Consider the following 15609-nt stretch of genomic DNA (forward strand, 5'->3'; position numbering starts at 1 on the left):
AGCAGCAGGTCAGACACACACACACAGATTAGTGATTGTACTGTGTTTATTACACACATGCACTGCTATAAAGATGTTTTAGACTTGTCAAACTCATTGTTGAGCTGCAGATGATCACAGAGCGCTGAACAGATCTTTTAATCACAGTTTCTTTGCAAGTCCTGTTCTGTGCACATGTTTATAAGCGTTACTACAGAGACATGTTAATACACGCCTGTCAATCAATTCGGTGGGCGGGGAAAATGCACTCCTACGCCACGTTACGGTGGGCCTCAAAATCACTGGCATTTGGATCCTATTTTAACCCTTTCATGCATGACATTTAAATACTCCAGCTGACCGTCCTGCGTGAGTTTTTTTTGTTGTGATCATTACTTAGAATATATTGCGTTATAAAGTTCCCATGGTGACCGTCAAGTTTATCATGTGACCCAATGATCTGTGTATATATCGTTTTTTGTTTCTTTTCTGTAAATATTGATAAATGTTCTTATTATATTGTAAAATTTCTGATACTCTGATACTTAAAAATGTGATAAAACTTATATTTTGTCTTTTATGCAGCTTATTCATATTGTTTGTTACAGAATGGGTAATGGGTGCGACTGTTGTTGCTAGAATAAAGCTGCGATCGGAAGTTACCGAGTAGTATTTATATTATTTATTAAATTACGCATTCATTTTATTTTTATAGCTTGATGGGATACAGCTGAGGATACTTGCCTTAATATAACATAACCTAATAAAATTGTATTTTATTAGATTCTAGGTTTATTGATAAATTAAATTAAATTAAATTAAAGGTTTATCTAGGTTAAATTAATTATTGCCGTCTCCATTTACAAACCTTAAATGGTATGTTTTCGTTTGGTGAAATGTTATTTGTTTGAAAGCACAGATTAGTTGTGACATCGTCAAATTGTAATTTGAGCAGTTGATAACTTGTGCTCTGAACGCTCTAATCACACTGGTGTGATCGTCTGCTTTAGGGACCGGCCAAGGCTAATTACTGCGGTTTGATCACTTGCTTCAGTGATGAGCCAAGTCTGATCACACCGGTGTGATTATATGCTTTAAGGATCAGCCAAAGCTGATCACACTGGTGTGCTCGTTCGCTTCAGGGACCAGCCATTGCTGATCACACTGGTGTGATTGTATGATTCAGGGACCAGCCAAAGCTGATCACACCAAGTGTTTGTACACTTCAACGACAAGCCAAGATGTGATGATACGTTTGAAAGGGTTAACGTCAGGAAATTAAAAAAATAGACGTGTTGTGTTTCTGTCACTGCAGTATGGCAGTGGACACACTAAACTGCACACACTTCTGCTTTCAAACATTGATTTAGCATCACTTTTGCACTTTAATGTATTGTCATAAATGCACTACTTTGACCATTTACTGCCATGTGTTATTTTTAGCTTTACCCATAGAGACAAATGCATCGGTAATCCTTAACCAATCACAGAAAGGTGGGAGGGTGGAGTTAGGACAATTTTATGGGCCCACGCCATTTTGGGGCCCCCAGAGTTACTATTAGGAGGCTCAATAAACACCAACGCCCTCCTCTACCACCAGCCCCTCTTCATTTACATTGGCGATACAGTCTGTATGGGTGTTTCCCAGTACTGGGTGTCAGCTGGAATGGCATCCGATGTGCAAAACATCCATGCTGGAATAGTTCTAAACTGAAAGACTTCTAAAATAAAGACTTAATAAAATCAGAATGGAAAAGCAGTGAAATGTGATGGCGAATGAGATCTTAAAAGTCAGTAATCATGCATGCTAACTGCGACGCTAATTGATAATTGTGTGGTAATCATATGCTAATCATAATTAAATGATAATGTATACATGAATAATCATATAAGCACTTGTAACTCACTATTAAAAACAGATGGAAAGTGTTTGAGCACAGTAAGCGAGCGAGCGAGTGCTGTTTTCATGAGTGTTTCTCATTCACATGCTGAAACTCCAGCGAGGACATTTCTTTATTAGACTCGTGTGTGTGTGTGTGTGTGTGTGTGTGTGAGTGCAGAACGAGGCAGAGTTGGATGTGAAATTGTCCTCAAAAACAAATTAAGGTCAGACTCATTTTGCCCTCAATCACATTCAAAGACAAGAGCTGACTTCCTGTTTATGAGTCTAACACACTCATGAGTCAAGTGCCGATTAACTGTGTGTGTGTGTGTGTGTGTGTGTGTCTAATTGCATGTGGATGTGGGTTTTATTTTTGTGTTTCATAACTGTTTGTGCGTGTGTGTGCAGGATCTGGAGCAGGGCGTGTCCTCTCAGGAGAGTGTTCTGCTGGATTTGAGCAGGTCTGGACAGCACATCATCTCTCAGGTTTCCTCCGCTGACGGCGCTCTGCTGCAGGAGAAACTGGACACACTGAGACGCCGCTTTACACACGTGCAGAGAGCAGTGTCTGAACGCCAGCGCAGGTCAGCACACACATACACACTATGATATGTATAAGCCAAATTCAGCATTTGGTGTCAGCTGAGTCCTTACAATCAAGTGGCCTCTCCCTTAATTATGCAGAATTTTATGGCTTAATATGAAATAAACGGATGAGTTATAAAATAATTCCCCCCCTCACAGTTGTCATGAGGGGTAATATTAGTTATTTACACCAAAACAGTTTTTGTACCAGGTTGTGAACAAGTTTTTTTCTGCTGTAAAGTTGAGCACTTTAACATGGCGGTCTATGAGGATTTGCTCACGTCTGGAGCCAGCCCCCTAGTGGCCCATCAATGAACTGCAGTTTCGGTCACTTCAGTAATGGTTTCAGGTGTGACTGTGTGTTTGATGTGCATGTGTGTGTGTTTATGTTGTTGGTGCAGGCTGGCGGGTGGAGATCCGGCTGTGGTGGAGGTTCTTCAGAGGACTGATGCACTGGCGCAGTGGCTGCAGCACACAGAGCGCGCTGTGGAAACACTGACTGTTTCAGCCACTGACACTAACCTCAGAGAACTCAAGGTCTCACACACACACACACATATACAGACAAACATACTCATGCATGCAGACAGACATACAGACACAAACACACACACACAGACACACACAAACGCGCACACACACACACACACACACACATACACACACAGACAGAAACGCTTACATATACAGACACACGCACGCATACACACACACACACACATACCGACACACAAACACACAGACAGACAGATAACACACAGACACACACATACTCACACAGACACACACATATATGCATACACACGCACATTCACCTACAGATACGCTCACACATACGGACTCACACGCACACATTCACACACAGACACACACATGCATGCAGACACAAACATACTTACACACAGACACACACACACACACACACACACACACACACACACACACACACACACACACACACACACACATTCAGTTACATATACGCTCACACATACGGACTCACACGCACACATTCACACACAGACGCACACATGCATGCAGACACAAACATACTTACACACAGACACACACACCCACGCTGACACACACACACACACACACACACACACACACACACACACATATTCAGTTACAGATACGCTCACACATACGGACTCACACGCACACATTCACACACAGACACACACATGCGCACAGACACAAACATACTTACACACAGACACACACACCCACGCTGACACACACACACAGTCACTTACAGATATGCGCAATGATACAGACGCACACATGTACACACTCACACACACAGACGTGCTTATACACACACAAATGTAATGCTTTTCTAATAAAATTAGCCCAGAGTGTAGCTGTGAATCTGCTGTCACTTGTGTTATGAACAAACAGACTAACATTACACCGTGTTTAATTCATCAGTGGCTCAGAATACCTGCATTAACACACAGCACTCTCTCTGCCTCTCTCAGTGTCTGATGGAGCAGATGGACGGTCAGAACGAGTCTCTGTCGTGGCTGAATAAGAGCGGCTCTCAGATCCTGTCCAACTGCAGTCTGAGTGCTCAGGACAGAGACGCTCATGTCAGCAAAATAAGACAGATCAACATGCGCTGGAGTAAAGTATGAGACCCACACACACCCACACACTCACCTCTCATGTCTGTTTCTCTGTCTAGCAAAGATTAGTTTAGTATAGTGGTTCTCAAAGTGGGGGTCAGGAACCCCCGAGGGGTCGTGGGACAATGAAAGGGGCTCGCCTGGTGATTTCCAAAAATCTATTTATTTTTAGTAAACCATAAGAATTACCATATTTTATCCATAACCTAGAATAAAATAGTAATTTATAGTTACCATATACTACTTTATATAGTTAATATAGTAGCTAATAGTTACTAGTTCTATTCAACTGCGATCGCTGGGGTAATTACATTATATTAAAGACACAGCAATAGCTTCAGATGCAGCAGATTGATATTATAACACCAGGTTAAGCTTTCTGGGCCATTTACAGCCCTAACATACATAAAAAAAATCTATGAAGTATAAACTTTGCTCTATTGGTGTGTGTGCGCCATTGCATGCAAAGTTTCTGTATTTATAACAACCTCAGAGGATATTGGGGGTCTCGAGCCACTGGCATTGTTATTTTGGGGGTCGCGAGCTGAAAAGTTTGAGAACCCCTGGTTTAGTAAACCAAAACTAAGACTAAAGCTGTCTGAGTTGACTGAAGTCAAATCAAACATTCACAATTAACGAAGGATTAGCAAATATATATAAGTTGGCTCAGTGGTCTGCACTAGAGATCTGCGCGGGACTAAATTTTGAATCCCGCTCCCGCCCGCACCCGCCAGGTTTTAGCCCGAACCCGACCGCTCCCGCTTATATTAAGCACTTGTTGTCCCGCTGCCCGACCCGCCCCGTTTTCTACCCGCCACGCCCGATCCCGCTAAAAATAAGCGCGGGAAGAACAAAACCGAAAACCACCTAGTTATACAGTCCAGACAGGCTATAACAAGCTGTCTGTATAAACACACACACGCACAGCACCAAGCACACACACACAGGCAAAGCTCTCTCACTCTCATGCGCCCGCGCACACACACACACACACACACACACACACACACACACACACACAGCACCAAACAAGCTAAACACAGCATCGCGCTATTTCATTTACACACATACATATGCGTGCTCACTCGGGAGTCGGGAGTGATATTGCTAGACGGCCCGCTCCCGTCCCAAATTAAACCCGTTACCGACCGCTCCCGCGATTTATTCGGAAATTTATACCCGCGCCGCAGAAATCTGGTCGGGTCCCGCAGCACCCACGGGACAGCCGCAGAAATGCAGACCTTTAGTTTGCACTGTGGCCTCACAGCAAGAAGGTTGCTGGTTCGAGCCTCGGCTGGGTCAGTTGGCGTTTCTGTGTGGAGTTTGCATGTTCTCCCTGTGTTGGCGTGGGTTTCCTCCAGGTGCTCCGGTTTCCCCCACAGTCCAAACACATGCGCTACAGGGGAATCGATGACCTAAATTGGCCGAAGTGTTTGTGTGTGATTGAGTGTGTATGGATGTTTTCCAGTGATGGGTTGCAGCCGGAAGGGCATCCACTGCCTAAACATATGCTGGATAAGTTGGCGGTTCATTCCGCTGTGGCGACCTCAGATTTATAAAGGGACTAAGCGGAAAAGAAAATGGATAAATGCATGAATCAGAGCAGCACTCTCCACATATGCGATACACAGCTTTGTTTACATTTAGTCATATAGCAGACGCTTTTGTTCATAGTGTCTCTCTCTCTTTCTCTCTTTCTCTGTGTGTGTGTGTTTGTGTGTCTAGGTGAGTGTTGAGCTGCTGGATAAGGTGCGTGAGGTGGAGGCTGGTCTGCCCACACACACTCCTCCGCTGCAGGACGAGAGCCGCTCGTATGGCCAGTTCCAGGAGCGCATCAACACACTGGGAGACTGGGTGTACACCAGCAGCCGGAGCCTGAGCGACGACACACACTCTGACAGACAGGTCAATCACACACACACACTGACAAACATGTCAAACACACGCAATATTACTGAACAATGCAATAACATTTCACATTTTTAGTGAGTTTTCTGTTAATGAACGCAGCCTTTTGGAACAGAATAGGCTTATTTTTAAACAAAATAAATATCCCAGTCTTATAATTGGCAGTATTATAGATTATCAATAGGGTGTATGCATAGTGTTTCTTCCCATACTGATACACTTCCGGTGAACGGTTAATGTGACTCTTTTCCATTTCATATGGTCCATTTTACAGCATCGATGTTGTCATTTAAATTAAATACAATCTGTGAAATAGATTTAAGTATTCATTTAGTTGCTCAAACGTAAAACGAGACGAAAAGACGTTTACTTGCGCACGCCGTCAGGATCAGCAGGATAGCGCAGAAGCTCCATTGAATATACTGGGGTAAAATAAATGCTCATATTATAAAGACATGGTGGGGGAAATGTAATGTAATGCAGTGCTTCTTGTACAATCTGAGACCCAGTTTATATCAGATATCACTCAGCCAGTGGAGATCACTGACTTTTAAAGAAAACAGACCTTAAAACGTGCCGATTTTGTAACGGCACACAGCTCACCAGAAGCGCTTAGAATTCTGGTAGTTCCAGGGCTCTATTTTGACGGTCCATGCGCAGAGCGCAAAACGCAGGGCGCAAACGCTTTCAGGGCGTGTCAGGACGCGTTTTTGCTAATTTAAGGACGGGAAAATCTGCTTTGCGCCGTGGCACATGTTCTAAAAGGGTTGAGTTTATTTTCTTAATGAGTTATAGGTGTGTTTTAAGAATAAACCAATTAGAGTGTCATCTCCCATTCCCTTTAAGAGCCAGCTGCGTCGCGCCAAGAGCGCATTCGCTATTTACAGGACGCAAAGTAAGTCTAAGTGGAAAAAATGAACATTTCACAAGCAAACAGTTAACAGTTAACAGTATTTTAACAGAAAACTGTTAAACAGAGCATCTACTGCGTGAGAATGAGAGATAATGGATCTACTTTCACTTTCGCTCTTGTATAGGGAAACCTTTACGCACAGACATCAATTAGTCTATAAATAAATACTTTTGTTTGTTAAGCGCAAATATTCGTTTCAAAACTATTTCTAAATTCAGTTCTAATTTCCAGCAAACGAATAAATGAACAATAATAACCAAGTGTGTTCAAAAACCTGAGTTATATCCTAAAACACATGCTGTGCCCCATATGATCTAAAACCTGACAGGTGGGCAAATCTAAGCTTGTTTTTAATAAAACAAATATAAATATGCATATAATAAATAATACTGCTAATAATAATAACATTATACAAAAGCAAATTGTTATGAATGAACTGAAAAAGCCTCCCGAGATGAAGAAGACATAAAGCAGTGGTTTTTCATATTTATGTAGGCTAGAAAATAATATGTTTTGTAATATTTGAATCCTTTATATTTATATCCTATATCTATTCTTATTATATCCTTAATATTTAATTTTTTCATATGTAAAGATATTTGCCTATTGCTCTCTTGTGTGTATTAAGCAGTGTGTAAGCGAGGCGCAACTCTGCGCTGGAGTTTAGACCGGGTTTGTTTTGGTCTAATCAAAAATCTATTATAGTTTCTCAAAATAGCGACGCCCCAGCAGTGCGCCTCAGAACGCCTTCCTTTTTAGACCAGAACGCCTATGAGCGCACATATGAGCAATAATGCATTTGCTATTTAAACAGCGCAGCACAACGCCTCAAAACCACTCTTGCGCCAAGCTGAAACTACCAAAAGACTATTGCGCCACGCCTTGCGCCACACTGCGCCGGGTGTATGATAGGGCCCCCAGTGTTAAAGACATAGAAAAGGAAATGTTTTCAGCCAAGATGGAAATAATTTGAATAGAGCATACAGTATAGATGTGGTGTCAGCTTCACACGCCACAGTCCAGCAAGCCTACGTTAAATCCAGGCACACTACAAATTAATATCACGCTTACATATCACATGTCTAGTGTTGAGGTCTGATTGCACTGTGTGTGTGTGTGTGTGTGTGTGTGTGTGTGTTTGTGTGTTCTGTGTTTGTGTTTGTGTGTGTGTCTCTGTGTGTGTGTGTGTGTGTGTGTGTGTGTGTGTGGTGTGTGTTTGTGTGTGTGTGTGTGTGTGTGTGTGTGTGTGTGTGTGTGTGTGTGTGGTGTGTGTAGGCTGTGGAGATGTCCATGCTGGAGCAGAAGTGTGAGCTGGAGGATCTGCTGTCGTACTCTATTGAGCTCCAGAGGAAACAGCTGCTTTTACCACAGGAGAAGGTTTGTGTTTTTCTTCTTTACTATGAGATTATATTCTGTATTTTCATTAGAACGTTGTGGCGAGGGGGCGTGGCCGAGAGCCGTGGGAACGGAGTGAGGCCACCGCGTAAGTGGATACACCTGCGGTGCGCACCCGCTTCGGATCCCACGGAAGGAGCTCTGGATGATAAGCGGAGAACCGACACAGTTTTTAAATAATTTCTTAATAACAGTGATGGCAGCTCCTCACGGAGGCTGCCGTCTGAACCAAAACAAACGGACGGCAGCTCCTCACGGAGACTGCCGTCAAACTGAAAGCAAAAGTAAAATGCCCGGGCCCGGTCCTCTCTCCGCTTCCTCTGCCATCGTTCCTCCTTTTATCGTCCAGAGCTCCTTCCGTGGGATCCGAAGCAGGTTCGCACCGCAGGTGTATCCACTTACGCGGTGGCCTCACTCCGTTCCCACTGCTCTCGGCCACGCCCCCTCGCCACAAACGTATTTTTATGTTTTGTGCTGTATCTGAGCAATATCACACAATATCACATATCAGCACTGGTGGGAGGCGTGCGTTGGCTCGAGGCTTTAGTGCCCTAGCAGTGGTGATATTCTGCCATATTGCACTGCTACGAGTGTGATATTGCGTTTATACAACAGTTCAACACAATACAAAAGAAAATCAAACACGGAGACTCTCAAAATCCTTATCTAAGAGGAACTACTTTCTTCCGCCATTCATTCACATCTGCAGCTGACCTCAGAACAGCAGAAGGTGCTGCTACTTCACACACGTCACTGTAGAGCTAGTGTTTGAATGATTCTCTAGCGTAATGTCTAAAGTGAAGACAAAACAGCTGATTTTGCTCACGTTGTAAGATTATAAGGCTGAACAGCATGAAATGCCATCAGTCTACAGCGATTTCTCAGTATTTCTCTGTTGCAATCGGGAGATCAGAATAATTAACCCTGAAAAAGCAGAAGCAGAGCAAACACTAGCAGATTACTGTGGTATAAACACAGCAGAGAGATCGACTTAGAAAGTCGCTTTCCTGTTTTATAATGACTTGATCTGCTGTAGTTTAAAATTTTCCTCTTGAGTTTGAGTCTTCCACTAGGGGCTTATCATGCGGTCTCTGTCGCCATCTTGTGGTGGAACGTCAACCGTCTTTGCTCAGCTCAGTATGACAGGCTGATGGCTGAAACTGTAGTGAGTTGATTGATCTGCTGCCACTGTGTGTGGGCAGGGTAATACAGCAGGGTAAAGACGCTGTACAAGGGCTGTTATTGCAGAATATTGCAGCTTTCAGATTCGAGAACCATACAGAACTGTTGTAACAGTTGAGGTCAGAATTATTCACCCCCCTTTGAATTTTTTATTCCTTTTTTTTAAATATTTCCCTAATGATGTTGAACAGATTCAGGAAATTTTCACAGTATGTCTGATAATATTTTTTCTTCTGGAGAAAGTCTTATTTGTTTTATTTCGGCTAGAATAAAAGCAGTTTTTAATTTTTTAAAAAACATTTTACGGTTAGTATTATTAGCCACTTTAAGCTATATTTTTTTTGTCTACAGAACAAACCATCATTATACAATATATTGCTTAATTACCCTAACCTGCCTAGTTAACCAAATTACCCTAGTGAAGCCTTTAAATGTCACTTTAAGCTGTATAGAAGTGTCTTGAAGAATATCAAGTCTTATTATAAAATAAATATTATTTACTGTCATCATGGCAAAGAGAAAATAAATGAGTTATTAGAGAGGAGTTATTAACACTATTATGATTAGAAATGTGTTGAACAAAATCTGCTCTCCGTTAAACAGAAATTGGGGAAAAAATAAACAGGGGAGCTAATAATTCAGGGGGCTAATAATTCTGACTTTAACTGTGTATGTTTAGTTTCTCAGCTTCTGTTGTGTTTTTTTGTTTAATATGTATGTTTCTGTGTGTAGAGTAAAATCGAGAAGCTGGCAGCTGACTGGAAAGCTCTGGACGTGCGACAGAAGGAGACTCAGCAGCCGGCCGTGTCCCCATGGGTTTCTCAGCAGGTTTCTCCGCAGACGTTCGCAGGTGAGCTCAGCACAGACAGGTGAAGTCGCCTCTGCAGAATGAGTGTTAAAGTGTGATTTATACTTCTGTGTCGAGTAGGTACAGGAATGGTATGACAGAAAATTTAAGCTGATTCAAAACCATGAATTTTCCAAACCCCAGTAAACCTTGAAACCGGTTATCGTCCCATGCCTAGATGGAGCGAGTTTAACAAGTGTGGAGTCATTAGTTTAATTTCTAAACGTTAACTCGCAGGGAACAAGATCATGACACCAGGCTTATTTATGGCCTGTTGCACATTATCATCTTCTGAATAATGATCGTCAGATTGCGCTGATCATCTTCGTAAGTAATTTCCCAATTAGCCTTGATGGCGAATCTCCTCCAGAAATAACAGCGCCTCTTTGTTTATTAGTTTGTGGGCGTTTAAGTCGTTGCTGTCATGTGGCGTATGTTAAGCAGGACGGACTGTACCTCGCATTCAATTTTATACGGATTAAAAAACCAAAAATCTTTTGTTTTCAAGTAAAGTTGGTTCATTTAGAACAGGGTTTTTCAAAGTCTTAGACAGTGGGCCTCCCTTTTGACACAACTTATCCATTGGCGCCCCCCTCCTCCCAAACACACACACACACACACACACACACACACACACACACACACACACACACACACAGATGTCAGACTGTTAACTCACTTTTATCAACATTTGCATGAAAGTGCAATTATTTACAGAGCAATAACAAGTATTTTAATATAACGTTCTTAAAACTAGGATGATGGTTCAATATGAATAGAACTGATCCAAGAACTGTCCATCCCAGTCAAAACAGTGGAAGTTTAGCGGGTCTCATGCTGTCATTAGCCAAAATATTTTGACAAACCACACATAAAGGTCGTGGTTCATCAGCTGGTCCTGTCCACGTAAATCCTAAACTCAAATACTGATCATCATATCGTCGTCTTTTGGGTTTAAGCCCTGAACTTAAAGGCTTTTGTGGCGAGGGGGCGTGGCCGAGCGCCGTGGGAACGGAGTGAGGCCACCGCGTAAGTGGATACACCTGCGGTGCGCACCTGCCTCAGATCCCACGGAAGGAGCTCTGGATCATAAAAGGAGGAACGAGGGCAGAGGAAGCCAAGAGAGGACCGGGCCCGGACATATTTTACTTTTGCTTTCAGTTTGACGGCAGTCTCCATGAGGAGCTGCCGTCCGTTTGTTTTGGTTTAGACGGAGCTGCTGTCACTGTCATTAATAAATTACTTTAAAACTGCTTCGGTTCTCCGCCTCCTTCTTCCCGGCGGCCAAAGGGCCGTGAACTTCATTACAGCTTTGAATCGGGGGGGTCTCAGAAACCGACCCATTGTATTAGCAGGCATATACCTGTATTGGCGGGCTTGCCAAACAGAAGCGAATTCACAGCTATGGCCTTCTGGGTTTTCTAATATTTGACGTATTATTATTTTTTTGCCTTGTTTAATTAAAACGTTTAAATATAATAAAAAATACCTATAATAATTAAACTTAATAATTATATTTTTATTATATTATATTTTTTTCCCGCGCCTCCCCTGGCATGCTCTGGCGCCCCCCAGGGGAGGCGCGCCTCACACTTTGAAAACCCCTGATTTAGAAGTTCAGATTTGAAGCTTTCTGTGGATATTCTCCTCATGTCTGTGAAGCAAGCATTCGCTGAGATTCCAGTGTGTTTATTGAACCCAGAGGATTCACAACGAAGCTGCAAAAACTGTCTTAAAAACACACATTGTTTTCAGAGCCCCTCCCCCAGAGAATCATCAGTCTATATCGATCAATGATTGGCTCCTGTACTAGAAGGCGGGGCTTGTTTCAAAGACATCTAGTGTAGAGGCCATGGTCTTTAGCCTCCTTGGTAGAGCAACCGACTCCGATGCAGAAGGTCAGTGGTTCGATACCAGCTCGGAGCGGGTTAGGTGGCGTAGGACCGGTGGGGTTACATTGGTGCCGTGACCCGGATGAGAGTGAGGTTTACAGGGGGGAGTGTAACAGAGGCCAGCTATTAAGTGCTGTCCACTTCTCTGACCTCTAAAGGTGCTCTAGCCTCAGACTCTAGAGGCCATGGTTTTAAGCCTCCTTGTTGGAGCAACCGACTCTCATGCGGAAGGTTGCCGGTTCGATACCAGCTCGGAGCAGGTTGGTTTGAGAAGGACTGGTGGGGTTACATATAGTCTTTCATGTATGGTGATCACTCCACTCAGAAGTATAATTCAGCCCTAAACCGTGTGTGTGTTTGTGTTTTCATCAGCGAGCGTCCCTTCTGCAGTGCACATGGTCAGTCTGCGGAGCGAGGAGCGGCGCCGCAGCCCGGAGCTGATGATGGGACCCAGCGAGCTCCACCAGACGGCCACAGAGCTGGCGGACTGGCTGCTGCTCATACACCAGATGCTCAAGTCCAACATCGTCACGCTCGGAGACAAAGACGAGATCCGCACCACCATCGGCCGCCTGCAGGTCAGAGGCGCTAGTGTTGAAAACACACTGGGATGTCTGATAACTTTGAAAAACTATGAAATAAGCTCTTTTAACATCACTCCAAGAGTTAAATCGTTGAGTTTTAGCATTTTATAATCGCCTCAGTTGATCTCAGTGTATGGCGGAAGCACTTGTAGCTTAGCTTAGCATAGATCATTGAATTGGATTAGCATCTTCATTCATTCATTTTCTTTTCGGTTTAGTCCCTTTGTTAATCTGGGGTCGCCACAACGGAATGACAGTGATTTGTGTTGTTTTTGTAGGTGACCAAAGGTGATCTGGAGCAGAGACACCCTCAGCTGGAGGATATCATCACACTGGCCCAAAACATCAAGAACAAAACCTCCAACCTGGACGTGCGCACATCCATCTCGGAGAAGCGTGAGCATCTGAAACCCCTCTTCATTTCAGTCTCTCAGTTGTATTGTCAACATCTCAGTCTTAATCTTAGTCTGTTTCTTAATCTTCATTTCAGGCTTGATCTTAATCTCAGTTTTGATTAAGTTTACTGCTAATAAAAACACCTCAGATGTTGTCTCGATGGCACTTTTGTACACATTAATGAATGAGTGTGTGTGTGTGTGTGTGTGTGTGTGTGTGTGGTTGGCATCTGTTTTCCCTCTGCGTGTCAGTGGAGAAAGTCCGCAGCCAATGGGACAGCACACAGCATGGCGTGGAGACACGGCTTCTGCAGTTGGACCACATGATTGGCCACAGTGACCAGTGGGAGGAGCAGAGGCGCAAGGTGAAGGCTCTGATTGGCCAGAATGAGCTGCGTTTGAATAACCTGCTGCAGCAGAGCCGAGAGCCGCTCACCAAACAGATCAGCGACAACAAGGTGAGAACTTGACCTGTGTCGCATCTAAATGTGTCCTCTTACCGTCCGCATGAACCGGACGCTGCGACCTTTTTATTGAGTTTTTCCTATTGTGATGCAGTTTCTAGATAAATGGAATATTCAATGAGAACACAGTGGGCGTGGTTTGTTTTTTTCTACTGTGAGCTGATTGGATGTAGTAGGCAATTCATTCAGAAAGATCTGGCAAAGGGTCCTTCCTTCTTCCTTCTTTCCCACCTTCCTTCCTCCCATTCCTTCTTTCCTTTCTTCTCACCCACCATTCTTTCCTTCCTTTCTTCCTTCTCTCCATCTTTTCCATCATTTCCTTCCTTCCTTCATTCTCTTCATCCCTCCCCCTTACCTTCCATTCCCTCCCTCCTCTTCCTGTCCACTCGCCCCCTCCTTCAATTACATTTTCCTTCCATCCTTCTCTCTCTCTTCATCCTTTCCTTCCTTCCTTCTCTTCCTCCATCTTTTCCTCCTTCCTTCCTCTATTCCTTCCTTCCTTCTTTCTTTCTTTCTTTCTTTCTTTCTTTCTTTCTTTCTTTCTTTCTTTCTTTCTTTCTTTCTTTCTTTCTTTCTTTCTTTCTTTCTTTCTTTCTTTCTTTCTTCTGTCCCTTCTTTCCTTCCCCTCTTCCTTCCTTCCTTCCTTCATTACTTCTTTCTTTCTTTCTTTCTTTCTTTCTTTCTTTCTTTCTTTCTTTCTTTCTTTCTTTCTTTCTTTCTTTCTTTCTTTCTTTCTTTCCTTCCTTCCTTCCTTCCTCTGTCCCTTATTTCCTTCCCCTCTTCCTTCCATCCTTCCTTCCTTCCTCTGTCCCTTATTTCCTTCCCCTCTTCCTTCCATCCTTCCTTCCTTCCTCTGTCCCTTCTTTCCTTCCCCTCTTCCTTCCTTCCTTCCTTCCTTCCTTCCTTCCTTCCTTCCTCTGTCCCTTCTTTCCTTCCCCTCTTCCTTCCTTCCTTCCTTCCTTCCTACCTTCCTTCCTACCTTCCTTTCTTCCTTCCTTCCTTCCTTCCTTCCTTCCTTCCTTCCTTCCTTCCTTCCTTCCTCTGTCCCTTCTTTCCTTCCCCTCTTCCTTCCTTCCTTCCTACCTTCCTTTCTTCCTTACTTCCTTCCTTCCTTCCTCTGTCCCTTCTTTCCTTCCCCTCTTCCTTCCTTCCTTCCTTCCTTCCTTCCTTCCTACCTTCCTTCCTTCCTTCCTCTCTCCCTTCTCTCCTTCCCCTCTTCCTTCCTTCCTTCCTTCCTACCTTCCTTCCTTCCTTCCTTCCTTCCTCTCTCTCTTCCTCTGTAAGTTATAGTTAGTCTTATAAAGCTGCTTCGAACATTCATTCAGGCCGGGCGTTCTTGAAAGTTTGTTGGAAAGACTGAATGAATGACTCTCTAATTAGCCCTTCCTGTCCCGCTACAGTGTGTTGAGTCTATTCCCTCTGCATGGCTCAGTGTCGCTGTCTGCAGTTGAGGGATATGTGCTGTGAGTGGATTGAGTTAATGCTGTTTCATGCAGAGTTCAGTGTCGTCTCGGCTTAGTGGCCTTGTTAGAAACTAAAAGAGTCAATGGCCTGTTCCTAATAGGCCCAACTGGTGAAAGAGGCTTATTTCAGCATTATATTGTGCGGCAGAATACAGACCATTCTGTTTTTCTTTTCTTTTTTTGTGACTCAAAAACTGTACAATACTGGAAAAATGTGCTATATGCAATGTTGTTTTTGGGTGTTGCAAATATTGAATGCTAATTCTACAATATAACTCACTTATTAGCAATTTAACCCCTTTTTACTGTTTTTTGACTCCCTTTTGTTATGTTTGGTGGTTGTTTTTGCCCCATTGACTTCCATTATAATCACATTTTTTGACCGCAAAGCCGTGAAAAGAAAGCAGAATAAACCTTTAACGGATCAAAACAAGTAAAGGGTGAATAAATAATGATCAAATCTTAATTTTTCTCTTTAAGTAGGTACTT

At 43.3% G+C, this 15609-nt stretch overlaps 1 protein-coding gene across 18 annotated transcripts in view; it reads left to right on the plus strand.

The window, feature by feature from the left end:
* The window catches only part of utrn (utrophin), a 311025-nt gene that overhangs the window by 110706 nt on the left and 184710 nt on the right, over nucleotides 1–15609 (plus strand). For all 18 annotated transcript variants that reach the window (XM_073939615.1, XM_073939623.1, XM_073939621.1 and 15 more), the window contains 10 exons: nucleotides 1–8; nucleotides 2270–2445; nucleotides 2848–2983; nucleotides 3931–4080; nucleotides 5803–5982; nucleotides 8174–8275; nucleotides 10208–10325; nucleotides 12587–12792; nucleotides 13077–13194; nucleotides 13446–13651. The exon at nucleotides 1–8 is cut by the window's left edge and continues 128 nt beyond it. In XM_073939615.1, the coding sequence (XP_073795716.1) occupies nucleotides 1–8; nucleotides 2270–2445; nucleotides 2848–2983; nucleotides 3931–4080; nucleotides 5803–5982; nucleotides 8174–8275; nucleotides 10208–10325; nucleotides 12587–12792; nucleotides 13077–13194; nucleotides 13446–13651 (1400 nt within the window). The remainder of the gene's footprint in view (nucleotides 9–2269; nucleotides 2446–2847; nucleotides 2984–3930; nucleotides 4081–5802; nucleotides 5983–8173; nucleotides 8276–10207; nucleotides 10326–12586; nucleotides 12793–13076; nucleotides 13195–13445; nucleotides 13652–15609) is intronic.

The sequence above is a fragment of the Danio rerio genome, chromosome 23 (genome assembly GCF_049306965.1).
Source record: "Danio rerio strain Tuebingen ecotype United States chromosome 23, GRCz12tu, whole genome shotgun sequence".
Classification (NCBI taxonomy): Eukaryota; Metazoa; Chordata; class Actinopteri; order Cypriniformes; family Danionidae; genus Danio; species Danio rerio.